This window comes from Acomys russatus, chromosome 24 (genome assembly GCF_903995435.1).
Source record: "Acomys russatus chromosome 24, mAcoRus1.1, whole genome shotgun sequence".
Classification (NCBI taxonomy): Eukaryota; Metazoa; Chordata; class Mammalia; order Rodentia; family Muridae; genus Acomys; species Acomys russatus.
Window position 1 is genome coordinate 58,308,007 of NC_067160.1, and position 16,084 is coordinate 58,324,090.

General features: G+C 53.4%; 1 protein-coding gene across 3 annotated transcripts; it reads right to left on the reverse strand.

Annotated features, from left to right (window-relative positions):
- Positions 1 to 239: 239 nt before the first annotated feature.
- Positions 240 to 2,793, reverse strand: Tmem250 (transmembrane protein 250). Of its 3 annotated transcripts, none has more exons than XM_051166788.1 (2): positions 2,510 to 2,793; positions 240 to 1,524 (listed from the first exon to the last, which is right to left on the reverse strand). In XM_051166788.1, the coding sequence occupies exon 2, from the start codon at positions 1,411 to 1,413 to the stop codon at positions 994 to 996; it is 420 nt and encodes a 139-aa protein (XP_051022745.1). In that variant the 5' UTR covers positions 1,414 to 1,524; positions 2,510 to 2,793; the 3' UTR covers positions 240 to 993. The 3 variants fall into 3 exon arrangements, with proteins under 3 accessions (XP_051022745.1, XP_051022746.1, XP_051022748.1); XM_051166789.1 differs by lacking the exon at positions 2,510 to 2,793 and adding an exon at positions 2,161 to 2,466; XM_051166791.1 differs by lacking the exon at positions 2,510 to 2,793 and adding an exon at positions 1,767 to 2,128.
- Between the last annotated feature and the right edge of the window lie 13,291 nt (positions 2,794 to 16,084).

Genomic DNA, 16,084 nt, shown 5'->3' on the forward strand with positions numbered 1-16,084 from the left:
TTTAGGGTGAAACACTCGTTAGCAGGATATGCCCAATGTCCTGCCCCTGGAGTCACTACTCAAAGCACTTCACTTGTCACCATGAGAGCCACATCTCACTCCTGACAGAGGCCAAAGGGGGTCAGATACTCCCTTTTATTTAATCGCACAAGCCATGCGGGGAAGGTGCAGCTCGCCCATCCAGGCTGCCCACTGGGACTGGTAAACCCACTGAGGAGGTACAAGTGGTTTGTTTCTGTTTTCCAAGGCTTTGGGAGGCTGCTGGGGGCCTCCATCCCTCAGAGACAGTAAAAACTCCCAGGGCTAAGTGGAAGTGGCTTCTGAGGCTCTGTAAGTTTGCAGACCTGCCACGGAGCCCAAGCCTGGGTGCCTGTGCTCCCTTGCACCAGGGACCCGCCAGTGCCATGTACCGTGTCCTGCTAGACCACACCTATGCAAGACAAGGTGACTCTGAGGCCTGACTTGGGGTTCAAGCCTGCCACTGCCACTTGGTGACAGCAGAGAGTGATCCATGGGGTTAGGATTCAAGCAGCTCAGAAGGGGCACAATTAGTGGCAGTAGTGTGTCTGCTTATATAGCCAGATGGGTCCCTGAGGCTAGAGCCAGGAACAGGGCACATCAAGGGGCTGTGCAGCCCAGAGGCACCCCTCCATGGCCCACTGGTTGGGCCTGATGTTGGTGAGAATGTCACACAGAAGGTCTCAAGGTGCAGAAAAAGACAGATGGGCCACCCACTGGACAACCTGAAAGCTTACAGGCAACCCGAGGCAAGAGGCTAGGAGGGGAAGTGCACAGGAAGGGCAGCGCAGAAGCCAGCAGGGACACTGTGTGGTGTCCCCAGCAGAGTAGGTTCAGCCCTTTTCTCGCCTTAGTGGGAGTGTGTGCTTCAGGCCTTACCTTCGGGATGGAGCACAAAAGGCCCCTACCAGCCCCACCCTTCAAGGAAAAGAAACTTCCTATGGCACGATCAGGTGCCCCCTGGAGGCCAGGCCTTTACATGTCCACAAAGACCATGAAGCACCAGCCCAGACCCCCAACCAGCAGCATGGTCACATGGATTCCATAGATGAGCAGCTCGTTCATGAGGCGGAAGTCCACACGCCTCCGCCCCAGCAGCAGCAGCAGCACGGACAGCTTGAGCTGGAAGCGCAGCAGCACGCGCACACCCACGTACTGCAGGCAGAAGAGCGCGGCCAGCGCGCCCCACAGGGCCGCCGTGAAGAGGCTGCAGCTGAAATAGAGCAGGAAACGGATGAAGCCGTAGAGCCAGCGAGTCTTGATGTACACATCGAAGTTGTTGTACTTGGTGCGGGCCAGGTGAGAGGTTCTCACTGGCCCACAGGCCGCGTGCAGGCAGGTGGTGTGCGGGCCATGAAAGGAGCGCACCCGCCGCGGGATGGGCATGACCGGCATTGGGCCCGGGCGGCAGTGCTGTTTTGCAGTGGTGGTGCAGGGTCCAGATGGCTAGCATAGGTGTCATCAGCACCTAGGAGACCTCAGCTGAGCCTTGGGGAAGGTGTCGGCCTGCAGGTAGAGGGACAAGGAGAGGGTCAGGTGTGACTTCTTCTAAGAGCTGTCAGTGGTAGAATGGGGACAGGAATCGGGTACCTAAGCCTACTCCATACACCTCTTGCACAAACTCAGAACTAAGCTATTGGTTGCGTTCTACAGTCCCGTCACAAGGACACCCCATGCAGAACCACAATAGGATTGGGATAAAGACGGGGGGGGGGGGGGGGAGCCACGTTGCCAGACCCTAAGGTCACCTGCTGGGCCTCTTCCCAGGGGCCTGCCCGTACACCGGAAGTGTTGCTGCCTTGTCTAGGCTGGGCAGAGGGCCAGAGTCCTCCAAACTGGGCCACAAAGAAAGGAGAAATGGCGTGCGGTTCCTTGTTTCACCAAGCAAAAGTCATTTGCAGCTGCCTAGGTTAATTGTGGATGGAAAAAAAAAAAGCATACACTTGAGACTATATGACACTAGAGACCAAAAGTTGGTAACAGGACAGGAAACCATCGCCAACAGGCTTTTGAGGCTTCTATTCATTCCATCGGCTTCCTCCACCACCGCGGGTCCTGGGCAAATGGCCGCCAGTTCAGCTGCGGCCTAGGCGCAATGGGAGGAAACCTGTCCCGAACCAGGGAGGTTTAGCGATGCTTTACCCATCTAGACAGGGCAATGGCCCTCATCCAGGCGTGTCACTGGACACCGCACAGTAGGGGTTTGCATTCTGCAGCAGGTGTACTCAGGTGGAGGTGCACACCGTGGGGCCGCCCGGCACCGGGGCACGCGTCTCTGCGCACGGGACCCCAGGGCAGGAGGCCCAGCTCTGGAGGTCCTGCTACCCCGGCGCGTGGAAGCACGGCGGCCCTCGTAAGCCCGTTAGCTACGCGCGACCCCGTCCCTCGGCCCCGCGTCCTCTGCGGGCGCTACTTCCGGTGTCGGGGCGCCGTTGCCCTGGTGACGGCCCTTAGGTCCGCGGCCGGTCCCCGCCCGTCCTCGGCCGCTCACCCGGTGCCCTCTCCGTGGCGGTGCCGGTGTCCGGAACCATGCGGCAGGCCGACGGCGCTGGGGACCGGGCCCGCGGTTGAGCCTGTGCCCCGGAGGTGCGACGTCGGGGCGGGCACATGCCGCCGAAGAGACAGGGTCGCTTCTCGCGGCCCTTCAGGTGCCCCCGGCTGGCTCCGGCCGGGAGGGGAGGGCGCGCCCGGGCCGGGTCGGAGGCGTTTGTCCCAGCGTGGGAGCCGTAGTGTCGTCCCTCTGCAGCCACCGTAGCGCGATCCTCACGGCCCCCCTCCCCCCGCCCGCGCCTACACGGTGGAGCCTCGCAGAGCCCGACTCGGGCCCGCGCGGAGCGTCCGGGAACTCAACGCTGTCCGAGGCCGCGCGCTTGCGAGTGCGCGCCCCGCGCCGTCCATGACGTCAAGGGCTCGCGGCCTCAGCCGGAGGCATGACCTAACCTGCGCAGGCGCAGATGGGGGAACTAAGAGAGCCGAGGTTGATCGACTCTACGTCAATGCGCGTGCGCGAGCGTGGGCGGGGCTTTACTGCTTGGACGTGAGTCGGTCGTCTCCTCTCCAGTGATGCTGTGGCACCCGGAGAGCAGACACAGTTGCAGATGAGGCGATCGCTGGGTACCCACTGTGGAGCACAGGGGTCCTGGAAACTCCAGAAAAAAAAAAAAAAAAGACTTAGGCTGTTGTGCCACCGGCCTAAATAACCTTGAGCTGAGAGTTGATGTGGCGTGCGCTTGGTGTCAGGATCAGGCCATTTTCCCAAGGAAGATCTGAAAGTGGCCCTTCAGGGTTGCCTCACATTGACTCTCCTGCTCACCGACGCCCGGGCATCAGATGCAGGCTCCCCTGGGAAGGGAAATTGACCCTTTGCAGGAAAGGGAGCGTCGGCTAGAGAATCAGCTTGGGGCTGCCGCAAGACACCCTTACACTGCACAGGCAGGGCTTGGAGTCCCCAGCCCGCTCGGGGACCAAGGGCGGCTGCAAGCTGTGGCACGTGCATATCCGGCCTACACCACCCACCCCCACACAAAAATGAATAGATGTAAGAATAAACAAATGCGCTCGGCGTGGTGGCGCACGCCTTTAATCCCAGCACTCACGGAGGCAGAGAGAGACAAGTGGATCTCTGTGAGTTCCAGGCCAGCTTGGTCTACAAAGCGAGTCCAGGACAGCCAGAGCTGTTACATAGAGAAACCTTGTTTCAAACAAACAAAAAATAAATGTCATGTGTCATCCAGCACTCAGGAGGTGGAGGTGGTCCAGTGAGACGGCTTAGAGGGTAAAGGCACTTGCCCCTAACCTGACAATCTCAGTCCATCCTTGGTACCCACATAATGAAGGAAAAGATCGGTGCTCTCACATTGACCTCTGACTTACATGCTTTCACCTCGCATATTTACACACACACATACACACACACACACACACACACACACACACACACACACACACACACACACACACCTCTTCTGGAGGCAGGAGGATTCAGCAAAACCAAGCAAGTAGTCATGTCCTCTCCCCTGGCCTGAATTTCTGGGGCGATGGTTTTCTGTTTTCCCATCCTTGCCTCTTTAAATGCCTCCTTGGCTCCATGACACATTCCAAGCTCTGTTTCTCTGCCTTTTTCTGTCCCTTTGTCCCCTTCCACTTGCTCAGCCCTGTTCCTCCCATAAGACCCCACTGAATGCTCTTCACCTCTGAGAAGCCACCTCTGCCACATACTCTTCACGGTTTGGGGTTTACCTCCTCTGAGATAGGGCAGGTAGCCTGTGCCGACTGCTCTTGGCCTCCCTCTGGCTCAGAGCCCTCTAACTTCAGGCCACTGTACTCACTGAAAGCACTCAGAAAGTCCCACTAATGGATCCGTCCTGTTACCTCCACTCTGTTGCTTTCTGTTACTTCTTGGAAGTGTTGGGTACCACCACTGAACTGATTCCAGAACCCTCTCAGGTCCTGAAGTTTGACCAGAGCAGGCAGGGTCATCTTCAAGGATAGGATGGAGTCCCAATGGGTCTGTTTGCTGCAGGCCAGTCCTGCTGTAGGAAGTCTATCTGAAGTCTCTGCATCAGCTCCCAATGTGCTGTCTGCTCTGGGCTTCTCTGTGTACAAGTCCTGGACAGTGGCCTGGCGCCACCTACTGGAATTGTGCACATGGTGTTCCAGACTGTTAATGGGCCTTGAGAGACTAGAGAAGTCTAAAATTGTAGTCCAAACCCAGGCGTGGGCCCAGGGGGCTGAGGCCAGCTCTGGGGCTGTTTTGGTGCCAGCATTACAGAGCAGTCAAGGCTGGGTAGCTGTGTCGGGGACCTGACGGCCCTGTTGCTGTCTGCACTGCCTGACAGTGTTTTTCTCACTTGGAGCTTCTCTCTGCTGTGATGTGAGTGAGGCCACGTGAATCCTTACAAAATACATCCAAGACAACAGCTTAGCCTCCGTTTTACTGACACGGAGACAGATTTTGCTCAAACCAGGCTTAACTCCAGAAGTTAACTCCAAAAAAGCATTTGCTGTGTGGGTTATGTGCTGTGTGACCTGTGTGGCCTTCCTCATCCTCCGCCCGTCAGCTGATGCACAATATTGTAGTGGCCGTCAGTCTTCACTCCGTCCTGGTCCTTCATGACAGAACTTCAACCGCCCGAGACAGCAAGACTTCTTGATATAAGACCCTGGTCTCTTGTATCCCTGCCACAATCTCTCCTTTACCCCAGGAGTCCAGCGAGGGTGACTTTCATTTTAGGCTGTGGGCATGGTAGAAATGACAGGAGGTTGGTCAGGTGGTGATGGCACATACTTTTAATCCCAGCATGTGGGAGGCAGTTGGGGGCGTGAATCTCTGAGTTCAAGGCCAGCCTGGTCTACATATCGAGTTATAGGACTGCTGGGGCTACACAGAGAAACCCTGGCTGGGGGGGGGGAGGGGGAGAATGGGGGAGGAAGAGCTGGGTGTTGATGTACACTTTTAATCCCAGCACTTGGGAGACAGAGCCAGATGGATCTCTGTAAGTCTGGTCTACAGAAAGAGTTCCAGGACAACCAGGGTTACACAGAGGAACACTGTCTTGAAAAAAACAAAACAAAACAAAAAAATGATGTTTCTGCAGCCTGCCTGCTCTGCACCCCCGACTACCACTTGTAGCCATGGTAAAGTCTCAGCCTCCCTCAGTCTCAGTTTCCTCCTCTGTAAGGTGAGGAAGGAACACACGGGCCCTCACAGGAAGTTGTGGAACTAGCTTCGCTCGTTCAGTAAAGCTGGCAGAGGATGACCTGGCCCACAGCAAGGTTCATCTCTCTCTGCAGCTCCAGAGCCAGCCTTCAGGTAGCCCCTGTGATCCTCTCTGTGTGATCCTTGCTCCCACACTGCCCAGAGCTGACTGAGTGACTTAGGAGCCGGGTCACAGAGCTCATTGCGGGACTCTTCCTGCCCTCACAGATCTCCCCCAGGAGCTGGAGGGATGGCATAACAGCTGACAGTTGCCACGTTGGGGCGGAGCAGTCAGCCCTGTAGGGAGAAACTGGAGGCCTCTGGCCCACAGCCAGTGCCAGCTTGCTGTCTGCAGTGAGCTGACCCAGAAACACTGTCAACCTGGAAACACCACCACAAGTCTTTTCTCCAGCGGACAGCCTAAGCATGCCTTCTGCAGCCTTAAGAGAGACTCCAGGACAGACTTCAGCCCCACCTTGCCCCGGCTCCTGGCTTATGGACCTGGGAGGGCTGGAGTACCCTAAGAACTGAACTGTGTTCCCCACATCTGTGTGCTGAAGTTCTGACCCCTTGGGCCTCAGCCTGTAACTATTTGGAGACTGTGGCCTTGAAAGAGGTCAGAGGTCAGTAGTATAAAGTGGAGTCTCTATAATGATGGGTCATAATCCAGTCTGACTGGAGATCATGATACAGACACACATGCAGAGGGACACGCACGCGCGCGCACATACACACACACACACACACACACACACACACACAGCCAGATGACGACAGGAGATGGGAGACAGCATCTATAATCCAAGGAGAATGTTCTCAGATGAGTCAGCTTTGCCATGCCTTGGTCTGGGCTTCACCACCCTAGCTGTGAACAGTCGATGCCTGTTGTGTAAGCTGCCTATCCCTAGACTTTTGTTACAGCAGGAGGCGTAGACTAATCCCTCCCATCCCCGCCCTTCCTCTCCTTTGGGGGAGGGGTACTAAGGATTCAACCAGAGTTAAGCATGCTAGACCAGTACTCTTGTCATATATTTCAGAGAAGGACACCACACTCTGTGTGATCTGTCACTGATGACCTCAGGCAAGTGTGGGGCATTGCTAGGTCAAAGCCACCTGCCCCGGTTAGCCATTCTAATGGACTAGGGAAAGGGGGTACACTCCTTTTTGATCCTGGCTGGTTCTTAAATCCCATCTGGTAAGAGGTGTCACAGACCTGATAAAAACTTCATAGCCACCTCTGGATTACCAAGGGCTCTTTCCCCCTTGTAGAGATAAGGTTCTCAAGATAGTTACTATAAACAGAAGCCACATCCTGAGATCTCCCCCTTTTTACAACCCTCAGGTCCATTTTTACAACTCCCAGGACATATAAACTAGGGGTTCACAAATGGGGATCACTGAATGCACAATGAAGTTAAGTGACTGCCCTATGGGGACTTCCCCTCCTTGCTTGCGAGAAGCAGCGGGGGGATCTCTTCCTACAGAGAGGCATGACTCTGCCTGAAAGCAAGAATCTGGGTAAAAGCCCACACTCACTCCAGGGAAGTCGCCTAGGACTCAACGACCCCCATTCCTGCTCCTCCAGTTCTCAGTGTGCCTGGGCCTCTGAGGGAGCTGTTCTCTGAGCAAGCTCGGAGGATGACAGGCAGGGAACATCCTGAGTTTATAGGCTATGCTGGCCCCCACACTACACAGGACCACCCTCTTCCTAGGTAAACACCAGCGTCCCTTCTGTTCTCTTAGGTCAAGGGAGGGCGTGTGGCAGTCCCAAAGTCCCTTTGCCTCTCAAGGGCCTAGTCATTCAAAGTCCTCCCTCGCCATTGCCATCGGAGTCCCTGCCTTGCACCGTGGTCACCCTCTGAGCTTCTCTCCCAGCTGAGTTGCTTCTGTCTGTCCAGAGTCTCAAGCTAGTGGCTTCAGGGCCAAGGCTGCCTCCGCTATCTGCTCTGCTCTGGTATGAACAAGCACTGGTCAAGCTCACGCCTGCCTGTGGCTGCTCTGCTGCCAGCATTACCGAGCAGTCAAAGCTGACCAAGGGCCCTCTTGCTGTCTGCACTGCCTGAGATGCGACCCTTACTTGAAATACGTGTTTTTCTTACTTTGAGCTTCTCTCTTCTGTGAGGTGAGCGAGGAAGCAGGCCACATGAATCCTTACAAACTGCTTCCAGGACAACAGCTTAGCCTCCATTTTACTGAGATTTTTCTTAAGTCAGGCTTGACCCCAAAATACAGGAGGAACCCACTTCTTGAGGATGTTTGGGATGTGCCGTGTGTGCCTTCTCACACACTTACCTTGTGATGGAGATTCAAGACAGAGGCTGGAGGGCAACAGGCTTTGCAAGGTTTGCAAAGGCCCAGCAGCCTCATGGCCGCATTAGCCCGTCCCGTTGTGGCCACACAGGAGGACAGAGGCTGCCCCGGATGCTGGGGAAACACCCAGAGGTGCTGCTGGAGGCTTTGTGAGAGCCATGAGGGACCACGCTTACAGAGCCCAGCTGACCTGCAATACCCCCTCTCCTTCCCCCTCCTCCTGCCCTCCCCTCCCAATTAGTAAGAGACAGGTCTAGTACTTTACTTTTCTGAATCTGAGTGGGCAGCCCCTTCCAGTGCACCTTAATGATTTAGTCAAGGCCTAAGACAGGATAAGCTATCAGTAAACTTTGTCAGCAGAAAAGGAAAACATGTTCCTTTGTCTGTGGAGGTAGGAGCCCCCAGCACAGGAAGCCAGAGAGGCCTTTGGTGGTGGTGGGCATGCCCTCTGAACAACCTGGCCCTAGACCTCAAAGGGGCCAAAGAAGTTGGATTCAGTGTTAGTCTTTGCTGGGTTCCACTCTTGTGCTAATTTCACCGGAGACTCACCTGGACCATTGTTGATTGAATGGCTTCTTGTCAACACCAGTAAGGATTTGTGACCAATCTTTGCTCCAGAGCATGGGCAATCTGCTTGGCTTGCGGGGGGGGGGGGGGGGGGTGACGGTGGCAGGCACTAGGACATATTTTATGGCACGCAAAAGACGAACACGGGCATTTATATGTCACATGTTGCAATATAAATACTAACTTGTACTTCTTTCAAAACTTTTAATGACTTGTGTCCAGTCCGGAAGATTTATAAGGCAAAGGGGATGGCTCAAAATGTCACTTTAAACATATTTGTCACTTTGGAAACAGCATCAAAAGGAAAAAAAAAAATCTGGAAGATACTGCACTCAGAAATAAATCATAAATGGATGCATCTTAAAAGAGGTTTATTTTGGTCGTTAATGGTTGATGGGCCCCCCAGTGTAGGATTTAAAGTTAAATTATGCAAAATCAAAAACAAACCTTATAATGCTTAATCAACCATGCATAAAACTGTCAGGCCCAAATAAATTCTCTCAATTAACTTGCTTCAGATTGTGATTGCATTCGCTAATTTAATCAGCCCCAGAGTGATGTGGAGGCTAGGAAAAGATGGGTTCCTATGAACACACCCTAAGGGGAGCCGGGCAGGACCCTAAACCAGGCCAGTAGTCTGGTGGCCATGGGGACCGTTGAAAAACAGCATGACATCTGTCTAATTGCTTTATTTATTTCTTTGCTATAGTGGGGATGGAATCCAGGCCCTCGTGTGTGGCAAGCGGTACTCTGCTTCTCTTACTTGGGAGGCTGCTCCTATCTACCCCTCCTCTGAAGACAGACTCTAGCCTGGGGGATGGCCCCACCCCCAGTGCCTGTCCTCTTAAGAGCCATGTTGCCTTTGCCTAACTCTGAGATCCTGGCTCTCTCCTGGCTTTCTCCAGTAAGGCCCCACGGGACGCCCCCTACCTCCACCATGCATCCGCCACACGAGTACCAAAGTTCTCCTCTACATTTCAGTATGAGGTGTTTGCGTCCATCAGCAGGGCCACCCTGAGGCCCCCGGAGTGGCTGAGGCCTCAGCCCAGGCCTGGGTGCTGATGCTCTATTCTTTCTAATTAGCAGACTAGGGAAGATGGCGAAGACCGGGGGCTGCTGCTTCCTGCCCAGCTGTGTATAATGAACATTTTCTGTGTCTGTGAACCCCTTCATAAACCTAATGCTCAGCAGCTATGCCGTCAGCATGCAGCGCCTTCTCACCCCACTCGTCACTCTTCTGTAGAGGGACATGTGAGCCCGTGCCAGCTTTTTGTAATTATAAGTAATGCCAGGATCAACATCCTTGTAGTAGACAGAGAGACCTTGTCTCAAAAACAAAACAAAACAAACAAACAAAGCCCCAGCCTCCTTGTAGTAAATCCGTGGGCATTCATGCTTCTAACAGGTCCCTTGGGATGGATTGGCCAACTGGCTGTGCCTAACTTTTTGAGAGTCTGGTCACCAGACAGGAAAACTCCCTGCATCATTGGCTGCATGTAAAGACCCCTGCCCACGTTCCAGCGTGGAACTCCAAATCTGAGTCCACTGTAGTACTGTGCTTACCCTGGGAGCAGACTTACCCTCTGGCAAACCAACCAGCTGTTTGCTCCTGGGGAGTTAGCCTCGATGGCCATCTTCACAGCAAAGGCAAACAGAGCCCTGTGAGGAGCTGGAGTTGCCATCTCCTAGCTACAGGGTGCTCCACGGCACCCCGCGAGGCCCTCAGTGCTGTTCACCCTAGGGCGCAAGAGTCTCTAAGGCAGGGCCTGGGGCTGCCTGGCAGCTGCTAAACATAAGTGTGATGGAGTCAGCGTGCACTAGGGAGTTGGGAGGATGGCACGTCTGTGGCTAGATGGCAGTGAAGGCTGCAGGGCGCTGAAATGCTCCTAAGCTAGAGGCTGGCGCAGAGCAGGGCAGGAGAGGGAGGTCCCAGCGAGCGCTGCGGGCACCAGGCACTCAACTCCCAGAGTTCCTGGGTGAAGCCTGGCTAGAGAATAGTTTTTCTTACTCTTTCTTTCTTTCTTTCTTTCTTTCTTTCTTTCTTTCTTTCTTTTTTCTTTTTTCTTTAGACAGAGTTTTTCTTGTAGACCTGGCTGGTCTCGAACTCACAGAGAACCACTGCCTACCTCTGCCTTCCAATCACTGGTGTTAAAGACATGGGCCACAATCCCTGGTGAGAATACCTTTTCTTTTTTACTTTTTTATTTTTTTTTTCTTTTTTCTTTTTTTGGTTTTTTGAGATAGAGCTGTTCTCTGTGTAACATCTTTGGCAGTCCTAGAACTCGCTCTGTAAACCAGGTTGGCCTCGAACTAAATACTGGGATTACAGGTGTGCGCCACCATGCCCAGCTAAAATTTTTTTCTTAATAAGGATTTTTAAAATTTTATTATGTTTATATAGTGTTCTGCCTGCATGTAACACTTGCATGCCAGATCTCATTATAGATGGTTCCCAGCCATGTGGTTGCTGGGAATTGAAATCAGGATCTTTGGGAGAGAAGGCAGTTCTCTTAACTTCTGAGCCATATCTCCAGCCCCCTCCAGTTAAATTTTTTAATTAATTATTTTAATTAATTATAGAGACAGCATTTTATTGTGTAGCTCTGCTATCTTGGAACCCACTTTGGAGACCAGGCTGGCCTTGAACTCACAGAGAGCCTCCTGTTGTACTGGGATTAAAGGTATGTGCCGCTAAGGCTGGCGTTACAATAGCATCGTCATTATCATCATCATTAATTTTAGTAGGTAGGACATGTCTATGAAGGAAGACCAAATGATGTCAACCATGAGAAATCTCACTGGCCACGGTCAGGACTGCTTGTTTCTCCCCCTCTCCCTCTCCTTTCCAGCCTCTCTCTAGTGCACCGACACAGCATACGATGCACTGTCCTGACTGTTAGTAGGCACACAGTAAACCTGTTGGTCCAGAGCATCACTGGCATCACCATGGAGACAGAAAAAACATCTACCACCTCCTTACAGGTTTCAAAGACAAACCAAACACCAATTTCACCAAAGCCCAACTTGCCGAGCACTGAGTTTACTGGCTGCTTATTGGAGCATGGGTGCCACCTAAGTAGCCACGACATGGGAAGCTCTCACTCCAACATGGATATAAAATGTCCCCATAGGTAGAATAATGCCCCTTCGATGAACCTTCCACAATCTGTACATCCTAGCTGCCACCGCCATCACCACCACTGGGCCATATGCAATTAGAGTTGAAAGGCATGCCACTAGCTGGGAGGTGCAGGACGGAGCGCTTGAGACACTTGGTGAAAGTCCAGTGGCCTCCCACAAACTCTCCTTCTGTGAGAGTCTCCAGGCTCCATCTCAGGGATGACTTGTGGTTACCTAGCTGCCCTGATGAAAACGAGGGGTGCCCTGCTTGGAGAATGGCATTCTATAACAGCTACCACCCAAGGACTCCTCTCATCTTCCCACTCTGACATCCTGTCCCCGGGAGCCCCAGTGCCTTCCTCTGCATGTCTGCCGGCTCCTCCTCTGAGTGGTCCAACAGGGTCCACCTTAGTGGTTGAGCCACGCACACACCCAGGGGTCTGACTCCCAGGGCTTCCTCTGCACCTGATCTCAGACACCCTCACCCATGTCTGCACAGTGGGGTGGCCTTCCCAATGTGGCCAGGCAGGGTGGGTCTGGTGTGCCTGCCAGGGGCACATTGTCAAGTCTGGATCCCAACCTATGTAGAAGCCTATGTGTGGCCCGGTCCATCTGGCAAACACATGCTTGGGTTCGTGTGGCATTCATGCCTGTCCAACTGTGATGTGACATGGGACACGGCTGTCCCCTCTGGGTGATTCCTGAAGGTCCTGAAGCTTCTCTAACAGGAGGACAGTTCACGCCCGGCTGTTGGAGGTCTCCGGGCCTCGCCCACCCATCACTCCTCCTTCTGGTCCCCTCCCTGCCTCTTTCACCCTTCAAATTCCTCCCTTCTGATCATTTGTGGCTCAGCTCAGACCTCTCTTCCAGTGTACCTGCTAGTCCTATGTCGATTTGACACAAGCTAAAATCACTTGCGAAAGAATAATATTTTAATATTTGTTTGTTTCTTTGTTGACTGTGTATAGTGTTTCGCCTGCATGAAACACCTGCAGGCCAGAAGAGGGCACCAGATGTCATTATAGATGGTTGGGAGCCACCATGTGGCTGCTGGGAATTGAACTCAGGACCTTTGGAAGAGCAGACAGTGCTCTTAACCTCTGAGCCACCTCTCCAGCCCCTAATCTTTTAATGTTTTTATTAATTCTTTACATAACTCACCTAGATCCCATTCTCTTCTCAGTCCTCCCAGCCCCTCCCCCATGACCTTCCCCAAAAACAAAAGAAGAAGAAGAAAAAAAACCCTACCAAGTCTAATTTGTGTTGTCTTTATTCTCAGCGGAGCACGGTCAGACTCCCATTGGCCATCCCCTTAAAGAACGTCCTTCTCCTACCCCACCAGAAGGCATCAACTGTAAAGAACTACAGGCTAGCATCCTCATCATAGTTACTTTGTTCTTTGTTTTGAGACAGGGTTTCTCTGTGTAGCCTTGGCTGTCCTGACCTCACTTTGTAGACTAGAACTCATAGTGATCCACCTGCCTCTGCCTCCCGCGTGCTGAGATTAAAGGCGTGTGCTGCCGCCGCCACCGCCACCTGGCCTTCAAAGTCAGATTTTACCCAAAGTGGAGGGCAGCACAGGTCTGCCTATTGGCCATCACCTGAAATTCCAGCCAATCCCTGCTGTGCTTCCCAGACAACTCTGAGTAGTTCTGCCTTAGAGCAAGGTTCTGAGTTGTGTAGAAAGAGCCTGAGGTCAGTGTGGGAGTGTGACGGGCCAGAGACCAATGCCAGGCTCAGCCACCAGGGGGCGCATCTGGTCTGACCTGCTTGCCGTGGTGTGTGGTGGAGGTCTGAGCTCTGGCTGTAGCTGTCTGTGAACTGTATTGTTGAGGCCAGCGCATGCACCTCAGCTCCCTTCATCTCACCTTTGGTCACTCTGCTCACGCCAGCATCTCACTCCTCATGTCACCCCATCACATAGTTCATCTCCATTTGCCTCAATTGACCCCAATCACATCGATCACCCTGGTTCACCTAGCTCTTTGTCCAGCAAGGCGGGATGTGGGGCCTTCAGGAAGTGGCAGCCATGCTGGACCCTGACTCAGGGACTTCAGCAACACAGTGGGCTCTGACTGTAGAAGTTCAGGTTTCCTGAGAGCACTCAGGGAATGCTTTCAGGGGTGGTGATGAACATCAAACCCAACAGGGTTTATACTCTTGTCACAGGACCAGGTGGAGTTGGGTGGTGGGCAGGGGTGTGGGAGTGCTGAGCAGTACCTCGCTGCCTTTGAGCTGTTGATGCCGCTCTCTTTTAGGTGGCCTCAGCTCCGGAGTGCTTGGACTCAGTGGGCTGGGTCCCCATCTGACCTCTAGAGGGCCTGCTTCCTGGAGGAAGCTTCTCCCGTCTCAAGAGCACAGACAGCAAACTTTGGCTGAGCCAGTGGAGAGACTGGAGTCGTTTTCTGCTGCTGACACTAGGGGGCAGTCTTGTGCTTTCTTTCCATTCCTAGTCTTGTCAGCAGAGGCACAATCTCAGCAACGAAGGTGGGCGTGGGGGTGGTAGTGATGTCAGTGGGGGGTGACAGAGCTCCTCTGTGCAGCACCTCAGGGACCAGCCCCTGCTACTGCACTATGAAGGGAGGGGCTATCCTGTGGGTGGCTACGGTTTTTTTTTGCACACCTGCAAAGACCACTCCCAGGCTCTTAAGGTTCATCCTCCTGTCAACATCACACACACACACACACACACACACACACACACACACACACACACACACACACTTCTCAGGTAAGGAGATGGAGTACAGAGATGTGGAGGAGCTGGTGTCTGAAGTGCAGAGGCAAGGCTTACAGCCAGCCATCTGTGGTGGGAGCAAGGCAGGCCAGGTCCCCCCCGGGATGTTCATGGTACTTCTCCATCTTGATGGTGGACACAGAGGACACAAGCATTAGACCGTCTGTCCAGTGAGGTGAGTGTGGCTGGCTCCCATAGGCTGCTGGGCTCAGAGGATCAAGAACAGCTGTTAGAGCAACTAGCAAAGCTGGTGGTCTGTTACAGATAAGAGCGCTGCTACCTTCCGCGTGCTCTGAGCACTTGTGCAAGGAGACTTCCTGGATCCTGGTCACTGTTGGTACAATTGTCGTGGGCAGGTGTGGAAAGCAATCCCACAGCCCTGTGACTTGTTTTCATCTGGAGCTGTGGGCTCCAGCTTGGACCAAGGCATCCAAAACCCCGGGCCATTTCTGTCACCACCCATTCACCATGGCAAGCATCTGTTGGGCAGATAGGACTTGAGGGCAGAGAATGGCTTGGCAGACCTCGGTGTTCCAAGGATTCTGGACGGTTCCATTAGGTCTGAACAATCTGAATAGCCTCTCACAAGGAGATGATGAGCCGATGAAAGAGGTGAAGTGGGGCTGTGGGTGTAACTCCGTAAAGAGCTTGCTGAGCAGGCATGAAGCCACAGGTTCGATCTCCGACACTATACGCTGGATGTGGTGCAGCTGTCGTGGGCCTGGCACACGTCTATAATCCCAGCACTCCAGAGGTTGAGGCAGAAGACTCAGGCAGGAGTCCACGGGCCCTCCTCAAACTACATATTGAGTTCAAAGCAAGCCTGGGCTACAAGGGACCCCTCCCCTAAAAAAAAGCATTGTAATGGAAAGTGGCCTGTATCCTTACAATAGAGACGCACTTTACTTGTTCAGGCAGTTTGGGGACTACTTTTATAATTGTATCCTTTCCCAAAGTCCACAGTCTCCAAGGGCCCTCTTGGTGTTGTGCAACCTGAGGGTTTGTGGGTTTGACGGTGTGTGTGTGTGTGTGTGTGTGTGTGTGTGTGTGTGTGTGTGTGTGTGTGTGTGTGTGGTGTGGTGTATGTCCATCATAGGGCCCCACAGGACATCCACAAGCATTAAGACCCTGTGCCCACAACTCACCTTTTAGGGACTTTGCTCCAGGCTTCTCTCTTTTAAGTTGTATCCCTTTTGTTTTGTTTTATTTTAGTTTAAACAGGGTTTCTCTGGGGAGCTCCTGGATGACCTGGAACCAGCTCTATAGATCAGGCTGGCCTCAAACTCAGAGAGTTGCCTGCCTCTTTGGGTTGTGTTCTTTCTGGTCAGGTCAGGGAGAGGGACCCCACAGTATTCCTACAGGGACACACAGAGCAGAAGGCAAAGGACTCGCACCTGGGGGTCCAGGCAAGCCAAGAGCAGACCGCCTCGTGACTTAGCCATGTCCAGTCTGGGGCCTGATGGGAAGTTGTGTGGGGGGGGAGGGGGATGGGGCGCCTCAGCCAACGGCTCCAGCTTCTGAGTAGAAGTTATTTTGCTCTGGAAGAGCGGCAGAGTCCAGAGGTCACAGGTATGGCGTGGTTATCATCAGTTTTTGGTGCTTGGAGAGCATCTACTGGGACTGTCTCCGTGCCA